At 46.4% G+C, this 19,293-nt stretch overlaps 1 protein-coding gene across 3 annotated transcripts in view; it reads left to right on the plus strand.

Moving 5' to 3' along the window:
- LOC145361486 (myocardin-related transcription factor A-like) overlaps positions 1–19,293 on the plus strand; it is a 239,758-nt gene that overhangs the window by 188,687 nt on the left and 31,778 nt on the right. For all 3 annotated transcript variants that reach the window (XM_080217297.1, XM_080217298.1, XM_080217299.1), the window contains 3 exons: positions 7,938–7,993; positions 9,720–9,795; positions 15,620–15,781. In XM_080217297.1, coding sequence (XP_080073423.1) covers positions 7,938–7,993; positions 9,720–9,795; positions 15,620–15,781 — 294 coding nt within the window. The remainder of the gene's footprint in view (positions 1–7,937; positions 7,994–9,719; positions 9,796–15,619; positions 15,782–19,293) is intronic.

The following is a 19,293-nucleotide window of genomic DNA, read 5'->3' on the forward strand; positions in this document are numbered from 1 at the left end:
TCTGGGTAAAGAACCTACCCCTGACATCCGTCCTATAACTACCACCCCTTAATTTAAAGCCATGCCCCCTCGTGCTAGCATTCTGCATCCGAGGAAAAAGGCTATCACTATCCACCCTATCTAAACCTCTAATCATCTTATATGTTTCAATAAGATCCCCTCTTAGCCGCCTTCTTTCCAGCGAAAACAACCCCAAATCCCTCAGTCTCTCCTCATATGACCTCCCCTCCATACCAGGCAACATCCTGGTAAACCTCCTCTGCACCCTCTCCAAAGCCTCAACGTCCTTCCTGTAATGTGGGGACCAGAACTGCACACAATACTCCAAGTGCGGCCGCACCAGAGTTGTGTACAGTTGCAACATGACGCTGCGACTCCTAAATTCAATCCCCCTACCAATAAACGCCAAGACACCGTACGCCTTCTTAACTACCTTATCTACTTGATTCCCAACCTTCAGGGATCTATGTACACATACACCTAGATCCCTCTGCTCCTCCACACTATTCAAAGTCCTCCCGTTAGCCCTATACTGAACACATCTGTTACTCCTACCGAAATGAATTACCTCACACTTCTCCACATTAAACTCCATCCGCCACCTCGCGGCCCAGCTCTGCAACCTATCTAAGTTACCCTGCAAACTATGACACCCTTCCTCACAATCTACCACACCACCGACTTTGGTGTCATCAGCAAACTTACTAATCCATGATCTCTTGATCATGGTGTAATTTTCACCGTAATGCTACTCCAAGCAGTGAGCTCCTCTGTGTTACATCAGCATTCTTCGCAGTGTACCGGCAGAGTTCAGGTTAGCAGAGCAGGTCAGTGTTATCCCACTCACTGACTTCCTGATGCACTGGAGAACCTTTGGCCTGTCACCTGGGGAGAGGAGAGAGAGCTGCAGAGTTGCACGGCCCACATTGCTGAACACTTTTCACCTGCTGATAGATTCATAGGTGACACGGCACAGGAGGGGGGACAGTTTGGTCCATGGGGCCTTTGCCAAAACAGTGAACCTTGTGCTGTGCTCAAACTTGGAGATGTTATACTTTGTTCCCTCATCTAAATCATTAACATATATAGTGAAAAGCTGGGGTCCCAGCACTGACCCCTGCAGTACCCAACTAATCAGTGCCTGTGGAGATGATGGCGTTGGACTGGGGTAAACACAGTAAGATGTCTCACAACACCACGTTAAAGTCCAGGTTTCTTTGGTAGCAAATGCCACTAGTTTTTGGGGCACTGCCCACCTGAAAGCTCGTGGTGTTTGCTACCAAATAAACCTGTTGGACTCTAACCTGGTGTTGTGTAATTTGGAAAAGACCCATATATTCCTACTGTTTCCTGTCTGCCTACCAGTTTTCTATCTATCTCGATACACTACCCCCAATTCTATGAGCTTTAGTTTTACACACTAATCTCTTGCATGGGAACTTGTTGAAAACCTTCCGAAAGTCCAAATAAACCACATCCATTAGCTCCTCCTTGTCAACTCTACCAGTTACATCCTCAAAAAATTCCAGTAGATTTGTCAAGCATGATTTCCCTTGTGTAAATCCATGCTGACTCTGTCTGACCCTGCTACTGTTTACCGAGTGCTTTGCTATAAAATATTTGATAATGAACTTTAGAATTTTACCCACTATTGAGGTCAGGATGACTGGTCTGTAATTCCCTGTTTTCTCTCCCTCTTTTTAAATAGTGGAGTTGCATTCGCCACCCTCCAATCTGTAGAGTCTATAGAATTTTGGAACATGACCACCAATGCATTCACTGTTTCTAGAGCCACTTTCTTAGTATTCTGGGACGTGTATTATCAGGCCCTGGGGGTTTATCAGCCTTCAGCCCCGTCAATCTCCCAGACACCAATTTTCTACCTCTACTGATCTCCTTCATTCCTCTCTCTCTCTAACCCTGTGTTCCCCAACACTTCTGTTACATCTGCATGGGTTTCCTCGGGGTGCTCCAGTTTCCTCCCACAGACTGAAAGGGGCATTGGCCATGCTAAATTCTCCCTCAGTATACCCGAGCAGGCATCGGAACGTGGCAACTGGTCAGGAAGGTGGTCAGGGAGGCGAATGGGATGCTGGCCTTCATAGCGAGGGGGATTGAATATAAAAGTAGGGAGGTCTTGCTGCAGCTTTATAGGGCACTGGTGAGGCCGCAGCTGGAGTACTTTGTGCAGTTTTGGTCGCCGCACTTACGCAAGGATATTTTGGCCTTGGAGGGAGTGCAGAGGAGGTTTACTAGGCTGATACCGGAGTTGAGGGGGTTGAACTATGAGGAGAGGCTGAATAAACTAGGCTTGTACTCGTTGGAATTTAGAAGAATGAGGGGAGATCTCATTGAGACATATAAGATGATGAATGGGATGGATAGGATAGAGGTGGAGAGGCTCTTCCCGCTCAGAAAGGACAGTAGGACTAGAGGGCACAGCCTCAAGATAAAGGGGGGGTGGGGGTTGGTTTAGATCAAAGTTGAGGAGGAACTTCTTCACTCAAAGGGTGGTGAATCTCTGGAATTCTCTGCCCGTTGAGGTGGTGGAGGCTGCCTCGCTAAATATATTTAAGACGCGGGTTGATAGGTTTTTGATAGGCAAGGGGATTAAGGGTTATGGGGAGAGGGCAGGAATGTGGAACTGAGCCACGACAGATCAGCCATGATCTTATTGAATGGCAGGGCAGGCTCGAAGGGCTAGATGGTCTACTCCTGCTCCTATTTCTTATGTTCTTATGACTGGGGGATTTTCACTAACTTCATTGCAGTGTTAATGTAAGCCTGCTTGTGACACTGATAAATAAACTTGAACTTTAAAATAAATAAAAACTCTTTTGTGTGCTCCTTTGTGAAGACAGAATTAAAGTGAGTATTTAGTTGGTCAGCCATTTCTTTGTTCCCCATTATAAATTCCCCCTGTTTCTGACTGTGTTGTTGCTGCTATCCACCACATTAACCAGCATAAACCTGACCAGGTGAACTAGAACTGGAGCACGTGAGACAGTTAGGGAATGAGGTGATTTTGAAAGAAAGACTTGCATTTATATAGCACCACTCATGACCACCAGACATCCTAAAGCACTTCACAGCCAGTGAAGTGCAGTCACCATTATAATGTAGGGAACACAGCAGACAGTTTGTGCACAGCAAGCTCCCACAAATAGCCATGTGTTAACTGTTGGAAGGGTTGTTTGGTGTCTCGCTGAGAGGCCTGGAGCCTTGTATGTTTGAACATTGCGTTTCCTAACAACTCAGTGCTATATATACATATATCTCCAAGGTGCTGTGGTGCCTCGGTTCTGTCTCCATGCTGGCATCTTCCAGTCTACCATCATGTGACTCTACATCGCTATGTGGGCCGTATTCTTTCCCCAGTTTCCCCTAATAGGGGAATCTAGAACCAGGGGCTGCTGTTTAAAAATAAAGGATTTCTCATTTAACACCAAGACATGGAGAATTTTTCTCTGAGGTCGGTGGGCCTCTGGAACTCTCTCCCTCCAAAAGGCAGAGCCTTTGAATGTTTCTAGGGCACGGCTGGATAGATTCTTGATCAGCAAGAGAGTGAAAGGTTATTGGGGGGTGGGGGGGTGGGTGCGGGGTAGGTGGGGAAGTGGGTTGAGATTACATTCGGGTCAGCCATGATACTGAATGGCAGAGTCAGCACAGGTAGCCGAGTAGCCTACTGCGAATTCAGATGTTTGTATGTCCCTTGGGCAGCACTTGGTTAGCACTGCTGCCTCTCAGCACCAGGGACCCAGCGAGGAATCTGCACATTCTCCCCCTGTCTACAAGCTTCCTCCAGGTGCTCTGGTTTCCCCCTCCAGTCGGAAAGCCATGCTGGTTGGTTGCATTGGCTGCGCTAAATTCTCCCTCAGCGTACCCAAACAGGCGCCGGAGTGTGGCGACTGGGGGATTTTCACACCCCCATTCCTCTCTGTAATAGCACCACAAGATCACGTGAGCCAGCGAAAGGTGCTTGGGTTTAAAGATTACACCTCTGACAGTGCTGCACTCCCTCTGTAGCGCACTGGCGTGTGAGCCTTGATTTCTATCTGCCAGTCTCTGGATTGGAACTTAAACCCAACTCCTCTTCATTCTGAGCCAGCACTGAGTGGCTTTTAGATTAGTATTTTTTCATGTGAGCAGTAAGAAACCAAATAGTCTTGATACCCACCCACCCAGCCAGCCCGAGTGTCTCGCCTTCCTGTGTTTGTACTGCAACGGATGTTTTATCCAGCTGAAAGTTTTTTTAAAAGCCCCTTAATAGGAAATATTAAAACCTCATTGGAGTACCCAGTTTATCAAATTGAGCAATCTCAGTGAGTCAGCTTCTGTGGCGTTAAATCATTAACAGCCCCTGAGCTGGAAACCACACGGGATACAGTTTAAAATCAATTTCATCTGCTTCCTCTTCTCGTGAGCTTGGATCTGTGCCACATAGTCGCAGTGTCTGGTGGATGGCGCAGGTGGAATGTGCTCTGCATTCTCCAACCCCTACCTTTTGTAACATAACTGTGTGTTTAATGGGTCCTGCTCTTCGCTTTCCCTCACTCAGCCAAGTATAACACACAATCTAAATCGCCACCTGAGCTTGAAGTGCCATAGCTACACAATTTGGTACAGTTATATAGGCATTTACTGTTGACTATCAAATCTCTTTTGAAGGAAACATTTGTCATTATTTACACGATTGTAAAGGTATATTTCAGGGAGCCAGCGGTACCTCACCCACAGCTGTGAACATTCTAGCCTTGACAATAGTCATCTCTATACTTGTCCAATCTAACTCCAGCACCATCAGGCTGGCCTGGATCAGGTCCCATTTCACCCGTCGTCCGTGACAGTCACTAACCGTCCTAAAGTACCTACTGTAAAATCCTCATCCTCTGGATCCTCTGTGTCTGTTATCATCATTGTCTCCTCCAGCTCCTGTTCATCTTTCCCACACTGTCCATTGTGCTCCACCACTGAGATCTTTCAGCCCTGCTCTCTCATTCTCATCTAAAATCCCATTGTTTTTTGGTATACTTTCTGCCTTTAAAAATCTTCCCAAACACACTGTCTTATGAAACGAGGAGCATCTTTGAGGAATTGAATACGGCTGTGCATTAATCCAGGTCTTCCCTGAGCATGAGTAAAGCTTTGTTGGATTTGAGAAATGGAGGCGGGGAGCAGGTGTAAGGATTATTGTGCCTCCTGCTCCTCTCCAGCGATCAAAATCAAACATGACACTGATGTTAATGATGCAGGAATAAAAGGGGAAGGAACGTGGGTGAAGATGGTGTCAGAAGATTGCAGAAAGGCAAATTACTGCAAATACTGGAATCTGAAACCAAAAGAGAAATTGCTGGAAAATCTCAGCCGGTCTGGCAGCATCTGCAAGGAGAGAGAAGAGCTGACATTTCGAGTCCAGGCGACCCTTCGTCACAGCTCCAGTTTTGACAAAGGATTGCCTGGACTCAAAACTCTTGGGTCACCTGGACCGTCAACTTCTTTTCTCTCCTTACAGATGCTGCCAGACCTGCTGAGGTTTCCCAGCATTTTCTCTTTCGATTTCAAAAGATTGCAGTTTGGAGCATTGAATATAGAAATTGGCAGGTCATGCTGCAGCGGTGTAGAACCTTAGCTAGGCTTCATTTGGAATATTGTGTACAATTCTGGTCGCCACACTACCAGAAGGATGTGGAGGCTTTGGAGAGGGTACAGAAGTCGTTTACCAGGATGTTGTCTGGTCAATGAGGAGAAGTTGGAGATACTCGGTTTGTTCTCACTGGAGTGATGGAGGTTGAGGGGTGACCTGATAGAGATTTACAAGATTGAATGGCACGGACAGAGTGGATAATCAGATGTTTTTTCCTAGGGTAGAAAAGTCAAGTACTAGGGGACGTAGGTTTAAGGTGTGTGGGGAAAAGTTTAGAGGAGATGTACGAGGCAAGTTTTTTACACAGAGGGTGGTGAGTGTCTGGAACTCGCTGCCTGGGGAGAGGGTGGGAGCAGGTATGATAGTGACATTTAAGGGGCAATTAGACAAATACATGAATAGGATGGGAATGGAAGGATACGGACTGTGATCGCATATGGTTTTCATTTAGGCAGACATGATTGGCAGGAGGGCTGAAGGGCCTGTTTCTGCGCTATACTGTTCTTTGGACAGATGTTTGAAAGAGAGCGTGTTTAACTATAAACTTATTCTTGCAATGCCGAGTATGTACATGTGCAGTTGTCGATACCGGTCCATATGAATGAATTGAAGTTTGCTGATTGAAATCTATTGTTAATGTCACACTGGCTTTGCTGCTAAAATTCTACCGTCTGCCTCAAACTTTGTCATTTATTGAATTATGAGAACATGCCCCACCCCACAAATAGTTCAGTTTAGTGGAGGTGAATTTTTCACCCCTATAATATTGCTGCTGAATGCCTCATCTCCCTTTTCCTTGCCTCCAGACTAGGTTAATCCAGGCGGGACTCTTCCCATCTCCCACCCTCCCTAAACCTGAGCTCCATCTACAACTCTGCGAGCTGTACCAAAATTCACATCAGGACCCATTACCCCTGTTGGGAAAAAAAAGAGCCATATGGACTCAAACGTTAATTCTGTTTCTCTCTCCACAGAAGCTGCCAGACCTGCTGAGTTTTTCTAACATTTCCAGTTTTTTATTTCCTCCCTCAACTTCTCCACCTTTTGCCTTCTCTTCAATGTTCTTGAAAACTGATCAAGCTTTTGGTCATCTCCTTATGTGGCATAGGGATGAAATTTGCTCTAATAGCCATCAGCTGTTTTTCTTTTAGTAATTGCTCTGTCTAAATGCACCTTAACATAGAACACTACAGCACAAACAGGCCCTTCCACCCACAAGTTGCGCCGATCATACCCATACCTACCAGGCCTATCTGTAACCCTCAATCCCATTAAATCCTATGTACTCATCCAGAAGTCTTTTAAAAGACCCCAGCGAGTTCGCCTCCACCACCACCGACGGCAGCCGATTCCACTCACCCTCTGAGTGAAAAACTTAACCCTGACATCTCCTCTGTACCTACTCCCCAGCGCCTTAAACCTGTGTCCTCTCGTAGTGACCATTTCAGCCCTGGGAAATAGCCTCCGAGAATCCACCCTATCTATTCCCCTCAACATCTTATAAACCTCTATCAGGTCACCTCTCAACCTTCGTCTCTCCAGGGAGAAGAGTCCCAGCTCCCTCAACCTATCTTCATGAGGCATGCCTCCCAATCCAGGCAACATCCCTGTAAATCTCCTCTTCACCCTCTCAATAACTGCCACATCCTTCTTGTAGTGAGGCGACCGGAACTGTGCACAGTACTCCGAGTGGGGTCTGACAAGGCTCTTAGAAAGGGTCTTGTTGCTGCAATTTAATTTTCCTCAGCATTATTCTGCTTTTACCCCACGATCTGCTGTGCCGCTGATCTACATCGCTTCTCACTCTAGCAATGGGAATTCTCATCTCAGTGTTTAAATCCTCCTTACAGCCGTGTCAACACCCTTCCCTGTTGCTGCCACACCCTGCCCCTCTCCCATGCCCCACCCATTCTCTGCAATCTCCTCCAGCATTAACCCTTTGAGATTTCTGTATTTCTTTAACTCTAACCTCTCTGGTTCCTTTATCCATCAGCCCTCACTAGTGACTGCCTCAGCACCAAACTATGGAATTCCCTTGTTGTTGGTGTAGACTCGATGGGCCGAATGACCACCTGCACTGTAGGGTTTCTATGGTTCTGTGAACCTCTCCACCATTCTCTCTCCTCCTCTTCAACGTTCCTTAAAAATGACCTTTTGGTCATCTCCTTATGTGGCATGGGGTGAAATTTGCTCTAACAGTGCTGTATAAAGTGCCGTCAGCTGTTTTTCTTTTAGTAATTGTTCTGTTTAAATACACCTTGTTGCTGCAATTTAACTTCTCTTATTGTTACAGCACTGAAGAGTCCTGCTGCATTTCATGAACAGAGGAGAAGCTTAGAGAGGGCACGGGTAAGCAGCTTAAACACCGGTTTTTCAATCTTCCTTTTGCCTCTGTGAGGGATGGTTTATCTTTTTTCCTCCGCACAAATTAAAGAAACAGTCGTACAGATATGAGCGGCATGGCGGCACAGTGGTGGCACTGCTGCTTCACAACACTAGGGACCCGGGTTCGATTCCTGGCTCGGGTCACTGCCTGTGCGGAGTTTGCACATTCTCCCCATGTCTGCATGGGTTTCCTCCGGGTACTCCATTTTCCTCCCACAGTCCGAAAGCTGTGTGGGTTAGGTGGATTGGCCACACTAAATTGACCCTTAGTGTCGGGGGACTAGCCCTGGGTGAATGCATGGGGTTATAGGGATGGGGCTTGGATGGGATTGTGGTCGGTGTAGACTTGATGGGCCGAATGGCCTCTTTCTGCACTGCAGGGATTCTGTGAAAGAGGGAGATGTGCGCTGGAGATTTGAGCAACATCTTTTGTAAAAGTCACTATTGGAAAGTACCCCAGTGGACCATAAAATAATTTCTGTATAAATCTGTGTGGTAAACATCTGTGTATGTTTAAAATAGAAAAACTCCCCTTGCACCAGGAAAATCCGATTCAGATATTTGACTGAGAATTAATTTCTTTGCCTAAAGGTATAAAATAGTTCGGCCTTTGGGAGCCGTTGGCAGAATATTCTGGTTCCTGTCGCACCAGTGAACCTCGAGGCGACTTAATGGAAAGTTGCGAGCCTTGTATTTTTGTGATGTAGCTCTTTACGTGACAGTCACTGGTGGCGAACGGGGTGTTGGGAAACTCTGGTGGCTGTGTCTTTGTTTTATTCAAAAAGAGAATCTACAGTGCACCTTTGAAATGTGTGTCCTGGTCCCAATTACCATCAGGATTTGTGGTGGTAAACTCTTAACAGACTTTATTCTTTTAGTCTGTTACAGTCTGCTTTTTAACAGCAAGAAAGGATGCTCAAAGTCCCTTAAAGTAAGATTTTGAAATGCCGCTTTGCTCAATGTGCAGACTTAAATGGACGGCACAGTGGTTAGCACTGCTGCCTCACCGTGCCAGGGAGCCTGGTTCGATTCCGGCCTTGGGTGATTGTGCAAACCCTGCACATTCTCCCCATGTCTGCGTGGGTTTCCTCTGGGTGCTCCAGTTTCCTCCCATACTCCAAAGATGTGCGGGTTAGGTGGATGCTAAATTGCCTTTTAATGCCAGGGGGATAGCTAGTGTAAATGCACAGGGTTATGGGGATAGGACTTGGGTGGGATTATGGTCGGTCAGACTTGATGCACTGAATGGCCTCCTATAGGATTCGATGATTCTAGGTGGATTGGCCGTGCTGAATCGCTCCTGTAGTATCCCAAGATACGTAGGTTAGATGGATTAGCCATGGTGAACGTGTGGGGTTACAGGGATAGGGCAGGGTAGAGTCTGGGTAAGATGCTCTGTTAGGAAGTCGATGCAGACACAATGGGCTGAATGGCCTCCTTCTGAAGTTTAGGACTTCTATGATTCTTTAAAACTCTCTTTGCCATGGAGGGGGTTAGTACACTGTACAGGTGACTTGAGTGAGCTTGTAACTGATCTGTACCCTCGAGTGAGTAAATCAAGAAGCAATTGGGACTTGGGAGAGTTGGGTTCTCTCAACGTCGACCCACTGTCACCAAAGCAAAGTGCAGTGTGCAGATGTTCTCCACCTCCTGCTTTCCCAACATAACGTTTTATTTTTCTAAAATACAGACCGAGGACTATTTGAAAAGAAAGATCCGATCACGTCCAGAGAGAGCAGAGCTGGTCAGGATGCACATACTTGAAGGTAAGGTGTACCGGGGAGTGAGATAGATACTGCAGTGATATTGCAATGCTGCCAAATAGCAATCGAGGCTGTGGGACCACTGGAAATCTGAAAAACTAAAGATTGCGATATTTTTATGAGATATTAATGGATACTGAAACAAGAAGAGTCGGTGGGATAGCAATACTGATCAGTCATGCTCTAACTGAGTGGCAGAAGGCTCGAGGGGGCTTGACTGACCACCTCTGGTTCTTGGGTCATGCTACAGGGACTTTGGTTGTACTCAGAATGTGAACTGCAGGTGAAAAACTCATCCCAACCAATCGGTGAATGATTATCCAACCCGGCAGCGAGAGTGTGTTTGGAGCTGGGAATATAAAGTAGGTCACTGTAAATTGAGTTGAACTAAGTCTTGAGAAATTCAAAATTTAAAGTCTTGTTTCTGCACACAATAGTGGATAATGCGTAGGAATCAGGAGTGGGCCATTCAGCCCCTCGAGTCTGCTCTGTCATTTGATAAAATCGAGGTTGATCTGATTGTAACCTCAACCCCACATTCCTGCTGACACCCCCAAGTAATCTTTCACCCCTTTGGGTGGTACAGTGGTTAGCACTGCTGCCTCACAGTGCCAGTGACCTGGGTTCGATTCCCAGCTTCGGCCCCTGTCTGTGCAGAGTTTGCATGTTCTCCCCGTGTCTGCGTGCGTTTCTTCCGGGTGCTCTGGTTTCCTCCCACAATCCGAAAGATGTGCTGGTTAGGTGCATCGGCCATAGTAAAATTCTACCTCCGTGTACCCGAACAGGCGCCAGAGTGTGGCGACTAGGGGATTTTCACAGTCACTTCATTGTAATGTTAATGTAAGCCTACTTGTAACACTAATAAATAAACTTTCAAAAACTTTAAGAATCATCTTGCTCTGCCTTAAAAACATTCAAAGACTCTGCTTTCACTGCCTTCTGAGGAAGACTTGTGACCCTCTGAGAGAAGTAACTTCTCCTTATCTCTGGCTTAAATGAGTGTACCCTTACTTTAAACAGTAATACCTCATTCTAGATTCCCCCACAAGAGGAAACATCCTCTCCACATCCTCCCCTTCGATACTTCTCAAGATTGTGAATGTTTCGGTCAAGACACCTAAACTCTCGTGGATACAAAGCTAACTCCTCCAGCCTTTCCTCAGAAGACAACCCACCCACCAAACAAGCCTTCTAATATCATAAACATACCATTATGATTGCTAGCATCTGTTGCTGATCCCTAGTTGCCCTTGAATTGATAAGCTGGCTTGCCCACTGTTAAGAGCCCACCACCTGATCTGAAGTCACTTGTAGGGCAGGCCACAAGTAAACAGCAGCCCTTATCACTTTGAGCTTCATAGCAAAGTTAAGCCCTCACTGTAGTTGCCTGCTGCAGAATGAAACTAATAGAAATGTATTGAAATATTGAAGTGGATCTTGATTGAAAGATGTTAACAAAGCATGTTATTCGTGTGCAAATTGGCCAAATTTAGGGGATCAAGTAATATGACCCACGTTGTGAATCTCCAGAGTCATAGAATCCCTACAATGCAGAAGGAGGCCATTTGGCCCATTGTGCCTGCACCGTCAACAATCCCACCCAGGCCCTATCCCTGTAACCCTACATATTTACCGTGCTAGTTCCCCTGACACTAGGGGGCAATTTAGCATGGCCATTCCACCTTACCTGCCCGTCTTTGGACTGAGAGAGGAAACCCTCGCAGACACGGGCAGAACGTGCAAACTCTACACAGACAGTGACCCGAGGCTGGAATTGAACCTGGGTCCCTGGCACTGTGAGGCACAGTGCTAACCACCGTGCTGCCTAAGAACTTGCTGATTGGTTTACTTTGCTCAGCCACTTGTACAAATGGCATCTTGTCCTTAACCTCACCGTTATTTATAGAGCTTGTTGGATTTGAATATTAATTGTCCACTCAACACACCACAGAAAGTAACTGCTGGTAATTAACAGCATAGATACCTCTGTGGTCATCTCTTTTAGCAATCACTCGCTAACCAGTATGATTGCTTTTTTATTCATTACTTATTAGACACAAGTAGGCTTACATTAACACTGCAATGAAGTTTCTGTGAAAATCCCCTAGTCACCACACTCTGACACCTGTTCGGACACAGGGGGAGAATTCAGCATGGCCAATCCACCTAACCTGCCCATCTTTGAACTGTGGGAGGAAACTGGAGCACCAGGAGGAAACCCACACAGACACGGGGAGAACATGCAAACTCCACCCAGACAGTGACCCAAGTCGGGATTTGAACCCGGGTCCCTAGCACTGTGAGGCAGCAGTGCTATCCACTGTGCTACTGTGTCCACCTAAGAAGCTCCGTGTTACTGCTCATGGGTTAATATCATTGTTAATACAATGCCAGTCATCCTCTCTATCATAAAGATTGAACATAAACTGTGATGTCTCGTTCCTCCAGGTGGTAAATCACTTCTGTGATCTCAAAAAAAAAATTTCATTTTAATTTTTCCCCTTTTCTCCCCTTTTCTCCCCTTTTCTCTCGATCCAATGTTTCCTTTTTTATTTTCTCGTTCTGTAGCGGTACTGATGAATTCATCTCCACTCGGTTGTTCCTCCGTTTCTTAATCCTTAGATCTCATTGGTCCCACAATGCCAACCCCAATCTTAAAAATGACATGACAAAGGTTTGGTATAAAAATCTGAAGTTGCTATTTTTCTCAAATGTGAGCCAACTTTAGATTGGGTTGATGAACCTCAATCCCGGCATATTTAATCTCTGCCGCGTCAGAGCTCTTTACAAGAGATATTACTGCACTTTTGGGTCAGCGAGACTTCATTTCAAGGACCTATGTCCCAAGGATATTTGCTGAATGTCTGACTTGAGATGGAGCCCAGCCCTTTTTCAGTTGCTGCCTGAGACAGGTTTTGCACCCTTGCAGGCACTAATGCAACTCCTAATGTCTGGGGAAACTGGGATGCCTCGATCAGAAACTTGCTTCCACCAGTGGTGTTTTTTCTTAACAGGTTCAGTGTCTTCCCTTCATTGTTGGGCGGGGTGTGTGTGTGTGTGTCTCTCTCTCTCTCTCTCCCTGAGTGAGGAAGTTTGGAATGTCTCTCCTGGAAGGCTCAGTGATCTCCTTACCCTAGCCCCTCCAATGGAGTCTGAGTGAGGGTCTCCATTCTTGACCGTCGCAGTGTCTCTACCCGTTGCCAATTCCTCACCTTGTTTAATAGCACTGAGCACCGTGGAATCAGGGCTTCTCCAGATCCTTATGTGAAGGAGCCCAGGGCCCCTAAACTCCTCCTGTTCCTCGGGATCGTGTACTTGCGGGTCTAGTACTTGCGGCTGGGGCCTGGGATATCCTCCTTCCCTCTCCGACTCCAGCACAAACTTTGGGAGCAGCATTTCCTGCGCACAAACATCAGCGAGTGGTGCAAAGTACACCTTTGTGCACAATGACCTAAAGCCCAGCAAAGCGAGAGCTTTGGCAGGCCCCATTTCCAGTCACTTCTCCAGCCCTGTGTCTAGAGAATGGCTGATGTGTGCGTGGTGTGGTCATGCATGGAGAAGGACTATTTAAAAAAAAAATCTTCCGCTTTCAAAGCCTCCTCGTGAGCTTGCCGAAGTGGCTGAATTTGGCCGGGAGACAATCTGCTTTGTCCTGTGGGGTAGAGAGCAGCTATTTCACAATACCAGCTGTTGGCAAGCAGTGGTCGACATGTGTGTCTGCATTGCCGCAGAGTTGTGTGCTGGTGAGTACCGAAGGGAATATAACCCAGCGGGACCTCACTGAGGTGGGAGGTTGACACTGCATTGTGAAGTTTGGCTTCACCGTTCCAGCGCACGAGTTTGGAAACTCTGCCCATTTTCCTGTTTTCGACTCCCTGATCTCATGGCGACTCTGCTCACTTTCAAGAGCTCTTGCTAAAGCTAGTGTGAAAAAGCCCTGATGTGGAGATGCCGGCGTTGGACTGGGATAAACACAGTAAGAAGTGTCACAACACCAGGTTAGAGTCCAACAGGTTTATTTGTAGCAAAAGCCAGTGGCTTTCCAAAAGCTACTGGTGTTTGCTACAAATAATCCTGTTGGACTTTAACCTGGTGTTGCGAAAAAAGGCCTGTGTGGCTTTGAATGTAAAACCAAGATTAAAAAGAGAGAAGTGCCGTGTCCTGAACAATCACGTGACATTACTGGTTCCCTTGTTATAAAACTCTTGGCGGAAGTGGCCTGTGCAGAATAAGGATTTTTAGAAAGAGACCATTGGAATCAGCAAGGCTGCTGCTTTCTGATCCACTGCACCTACCTTTCCAACCACAGCCCTCAGATCCGCCCTGTCAAAATGCATCCACTTATCCACACACTAACCTGTTTGCACAATCTGTTTTAGTGTGTTTGTAACTTACTCAACAGTTGTTACCCTTTTGAGAGAACATTGACACTCCTTCCTTCATCCTGAATTCTTCCCATTGAACTGGTCCCTGTTACTCGAACCTTTCCCAACAGCTCTGTTGATAATCTTGTATGGGGGATTAAGTTACAATTCGATAAATTCACTTCCATTTTAAAGAAAAACTGAAATATGATTGGCCTGTTTGAATGCGGGAGTGAAAGTTCATGCTTGTGTGGGTTAGGCTTGGTCACTGTAGATGGTTAGGTTTGTGTTAGCATCAAGTGTCTCAACACCATTAGAAATGCCAAGTGGGATCACAAGTTGATTTGTAAGAATTGAGCCTGATCTTTCCAGCCATTGCTGAAGTAGCCAATGAGTTTCGCCTTCTGGAAGATCTAAATAATCTCTTTAAATGGAACTATATATGAGGAATGAAGTTTATCATATAAAGTAGAAGCAGGAGTAGGCCATTCAGGACTTTGAGCCTGCTCTGCCATTCTCTCCCCCCTGCCTCCCACCATCTCTTGATTCCTTTAGCCCCAATTTCTCCTCGAAATTAGACAACATTTTGGCCTCAACTACTATCTGTGGGAGTGAATTCCACACATTCATCACCTTCTGGGTGAAGAAACTTCTCCCCAACTCAGTTCTAAAAGATTTACCCCTTATCCTCAAACTATCACCCCTAGTTCTGGACTCCCCCACCGTTGGGAACATTCTTTCTGAGTCTAACCTGTCAAACCCTGCTAGAATTTTAAGTTTCTGTGAAATTCCCCCCTCGCTCTTCTAAACTGCAGTGAATATAATCCTAAACGACTTAGTCTCTCCTCGTATGACAGACCTGCCATCCCAGGTAAACCTTTGCTGTACTCTCCCTATAACAAGGACATCCTTCCTCAGATAAGGACACCAAAACTGTGTGCAGCGCCCTATACAAGTGCAATAAAACACTCCTATCCCTATACTCAAATCCTCTCGTTACAAAGGTCAGCATACCATTTGCCGCCTTCATCAGGTGATGGAGCAGCAGCACTCCGAAAGCTCGTCATTCCAGATAAATTTGTTGGACTTTAACCTGGTGTTGTGAGACTTCTCACTGCACCTACTCCAGTCCAATGCCGGCATCTCCACATGCTATGACAAATGTATATTGAGTAAAGATGGAGATACTCAAACAAGCTTTGCCTAACTTTACAGTGTTCAGTTACAGAATGGCACTGGTGTAAACCTGGAAGCAGGCCACCTCCTGCCTGCTCTGCTGTCTTTCCCATTGGCATTCTCGAGCGGGAGTGGAGATTGGGATGGGATGGTATATTTGCAATTTCCAAAGGGTTAAAGTGGAGCATGTCTGTGAACGGGACTACTTCAATATGCAAGGGCTGTTTATCAGGTCAATCCAATTGCAGCTTTGTGTTGAAATATTGAGTTTTCCTGGTGTTGCACAGAGACCTCAGCAGAGCCCTCCCTGCAAGCCACCCAGATGAAGCTGAAGCGAGCAAGGTTAGCTGACGACCTGAACGAGAAGATTGCACAGCGCCCCGGTCCCATGGAGTTGGTGGAGAAGAACATCCTTCCTGTGGACTCCAGTGTCAAAGAGGCCATCATAGGTAAATGTGGACCTTTTAAAAGTTTTAGTCAGTGTATTGTATCTGTCAGCTGCTCGATATTTGGTAGGGTAATCTTTCATTTTGTTTCAGCACCTCAACCCTCCCCCCAGCTACTCAGTTTTTCTCCCACGCCTACCAGGTGGGACCACACCAGGGTGGCTATTTCATCTGGCCAAAGTTGGCTGATGTCGGACAGCTGCCCTCAGCACCTCCAGCTTTCACAGCTCAGGTTTTTCGCCCTTGACCCCTATCGAGCAAGCCCAGCTTGAATGATATTTCCAGGCTCAAGGTGGCTGAATGCTCCACGCTGATGTTTGCTGTCAAGTCTCATGTAAGCTTCGTGTCCGATTTAGTCTGGGTTCCTCCCAGGAGGTGTTTTAACCCTGCAGGAGGGGGAAGAAAACACAAGATGGAGGTTGGGAGGGGGTTATAAACGTGCCTTGAGCAGCAGAAAGCTCTGAATGAGTTGGACCATATCATATTTCACCGCACCAGCACCTGTGGGTGTCTCTCAAGTTTCCAATTAAGCACCAAAGTTTTCATTTGCAAACCCTGTGCAACAGCTGTCCTGGTGCGTACGTAACTGCGGCTCAGTCGTAACCTGCAGTCCCTTTAGCACCTCATCCACATTGGAACTTGCTCAGCAAGTTAACCAACCATGAAGCATCATGGCCTTTTACACCATGTAAAGATGTGCATTATCTGACCGTTTGTGGGTTAATGATTTGGAGCAAAACCTGTCTGTTTTAGAATAAAGAACATTACAGCACAGAAACAGACCCTTTGGCCCTCCAAACCTGTGCTGATCATGATGCCCTAATTAAACTAAAAAAAACCTTCTGCCCTGACTCGGTCCGTATCCCTCTATTCCCTCTCTATTCCCTCCCTGTTCATGTCCCCATCCAGATGCCTGTTGAATGTTGCCAATGTGCCTGCTTCCACCACCACCAGGCACATAAGAACATAAGAACATAAGAAATAGGAGCAGGAGTAGGCCATCTAGCCCTTCGAGCCTGCCCCGCCATTCAATAAGATCATGGCTGATCTGTTGTGGCTCAGTTCCACTTTCCCGCCCTCTCCCCATAACCCTTAATCCCCTCTCTTATCAAGAACCCATCAACCCGCTTCTTAAAAATATTTAGCGAGGCAGCCTCCACCACTTCAACGGGCAGAGAATTCCAGAGATTCACCACCCTTTGAGTGAAGAAGTTCCTCCTCAACTCCGTTCTAAACCGCCCCCCCTTTATCTTGAGGCTGTGCCCCCTAGTCCTACTGTCCTTTTTGAGCGGGAAGAGTCTCTCCACCTCTATCCTATCCATCCCATTCATCATCTTATACGTCTCAATGAGATCTCCCCTCATTCTTCTAAACTCTAACGAGTACAAGCCTAGTTTATTCAGCCTCTCCTCATAGCTCAACCCCCTCAACTCCGGTATCAGCCTAGTAAACCTCCTCTGCACTCCCTCCAGGGCCAAAATATCCTTGCGCAGGTGCGGCGCCCAAAACTGCACACAGTACTCCAGCTGCGGCCTCACCAATGCCCTATACAGCTGCAGCAAGACCTCCCTACTTTTATATTCAATCCCCCTCGCTATGAAGGCCAGCATCCCATTTGCCTTCCTGACCACCTGCTGCACCTGCAAGCTGGGTTTTTGCGACTCATGCACAAGGACCCACCACTCTGCATGATAAACATTCCCTGCACATCTCCCTTAGACTTAGACTTTCCCCCTCTCATCTTAATGTGTGCCCCCTTGTAATTGACACTTCCACCCTTGGCAAAAGCCTCTGACTATCCGCCCTGTTTATGCCCCTCATAATTTTATAGACCTCTTATCAGGTCTTCCCTCAGCCTCCATCTTTCCAGTGAAAACAATCCTAGTTTATTCAACCCCTCATAGTCGTCACCCTCGAGACCAGGCAACATCCTGGTGAGCTGCCTTTGCATTTTCTCCAAAGCTTCCACGTCCTCCTGGTAGTGCGGTGACCAGAACTGCACTCTATACTCCAAATATGGCCTAACCAAGGTTTTATATATCTACAACATGATTTCCCAACTCTTATACTCAGTGCACTGGCTGATGAAGGCGAGCATGCCACATGCTTTCTTAATCACCTTGATCACCTGTGTTGCCACTTTTAGGGAACTTGGACCTGCATGCCCAGATCCCTGTAAGTTCATGTTCCTCAGGGTTCTGGTATTTACAGTATAATTCACACCTAAATTTAATCCTCAAATGCATCACCTCGCATTTGTCCAGATTAAACTCCACCTGCCATTTCTGTGCCTAGGTCTCCAATCAATATATGTATCCTGTTGTATCCTCTGACAATCCCCTGCACTATCAGCAACTCCACCAATCTTTCTGTCATCCGCAAACTTACTGCCACTCCACCTGATGAAGGGGCAGCACTCCAAAAGCTCGTGATTCCAAATAAACCTGTTAGACTTAACCCGGCGTTGTGAGATTTCTTACTGTGTCCCCTCAGTCCAATGCCAGCATCTCCACTTCATGGCAAACTTACTGATCAAACCACCCAAGTTTTCATCCAAATCATCTATATATAGTATAAACAACAGAGGTCCCAGCACTGACTCCTGCGGGACATTATTAGCTTTTTCCATTCTGAGAAACACCCGTCCACTGCTACTCACTGTCTTCTATGACCAAGCCAATTCTGTATCCATCTAGCCAGCCCACCCCGAATCCCATGTGATTTTAGTTTTTGTCCCAGTCTGCCATGTGGGACCTTGTCAAAAAGCCTTAATAAAGTCCATATAAACAACATTCACAGCCCTTCCCTCATCAACTATCTTTGCCACCTCTTCAAAAAAAAAAGTCAATCAAGTTGGTGAGACATAAACCTTCCTTTTACAAAACCATGCTGCTTGCCACTAACTAGTCCATTTTCCTCCAGATGTGCATATATCTTGTCCCTCAGCATCTTCTCTAAAAGCTCCTTCACCGCTGACATCAGGCTGACCGGAATTTCCTGGATTATCCCTGCTTCCTTCCTTAAACAAGGGAACAACATGGGCTATTCTCCAGTCCTCTGGAGCCTCGCCTGTGGTCAAAGAGGATGTGAAGATATCTGTTAAGACCCCAGCTATTTCTCCCTTTGCTTCCCGCAGTAACCTGGATCCCATCCAGCCCTGGGGACTAGTCTACCTTAATGCAATTTAGGATACTCCTTCGATACGTTGACATTCTCTGGAACGTTCACACACCTATCCCAGACCTCAACATCTGTCAAGTATTTGTTAAGGATCTCACCCAGTTCCTGTGGCTCCACGCATAACTTCCCTCTACTGTCCTTGAGTGGGCCAACTCTTTCCCTTGCTACCCTCTTGCTTCTAATATATGCATAAAAAGCCTGGGGATTCTGTTTGCTAAATATTTCATGGTCCCTTTTAGCCTTATTCCGCGTTTAAGTTCCTTCCTGCTTTCATTGTACCCCTCAAGGGCTTTGTCAGTTTTTAGATGCTTATCGTATACTTCCTTTTTCCTTTT

This window comes from Carcharhinus amblyrhynchos, chromosome 35 (genome assembly GCF_965287045.1).
Source record: "Carcharhinus amblyrhynchos chromosome 35, sCarAmb.v2.hapA, whole genome shotgun sequence".
NCBI classification, from domain to species: Eukaryota; Metazoa; Chordata; class Chondrichthyes; order Carcharhiniformes; family Carcharhinidae; genus Carcharhinus; species Carcharhinus amblyrhynchos.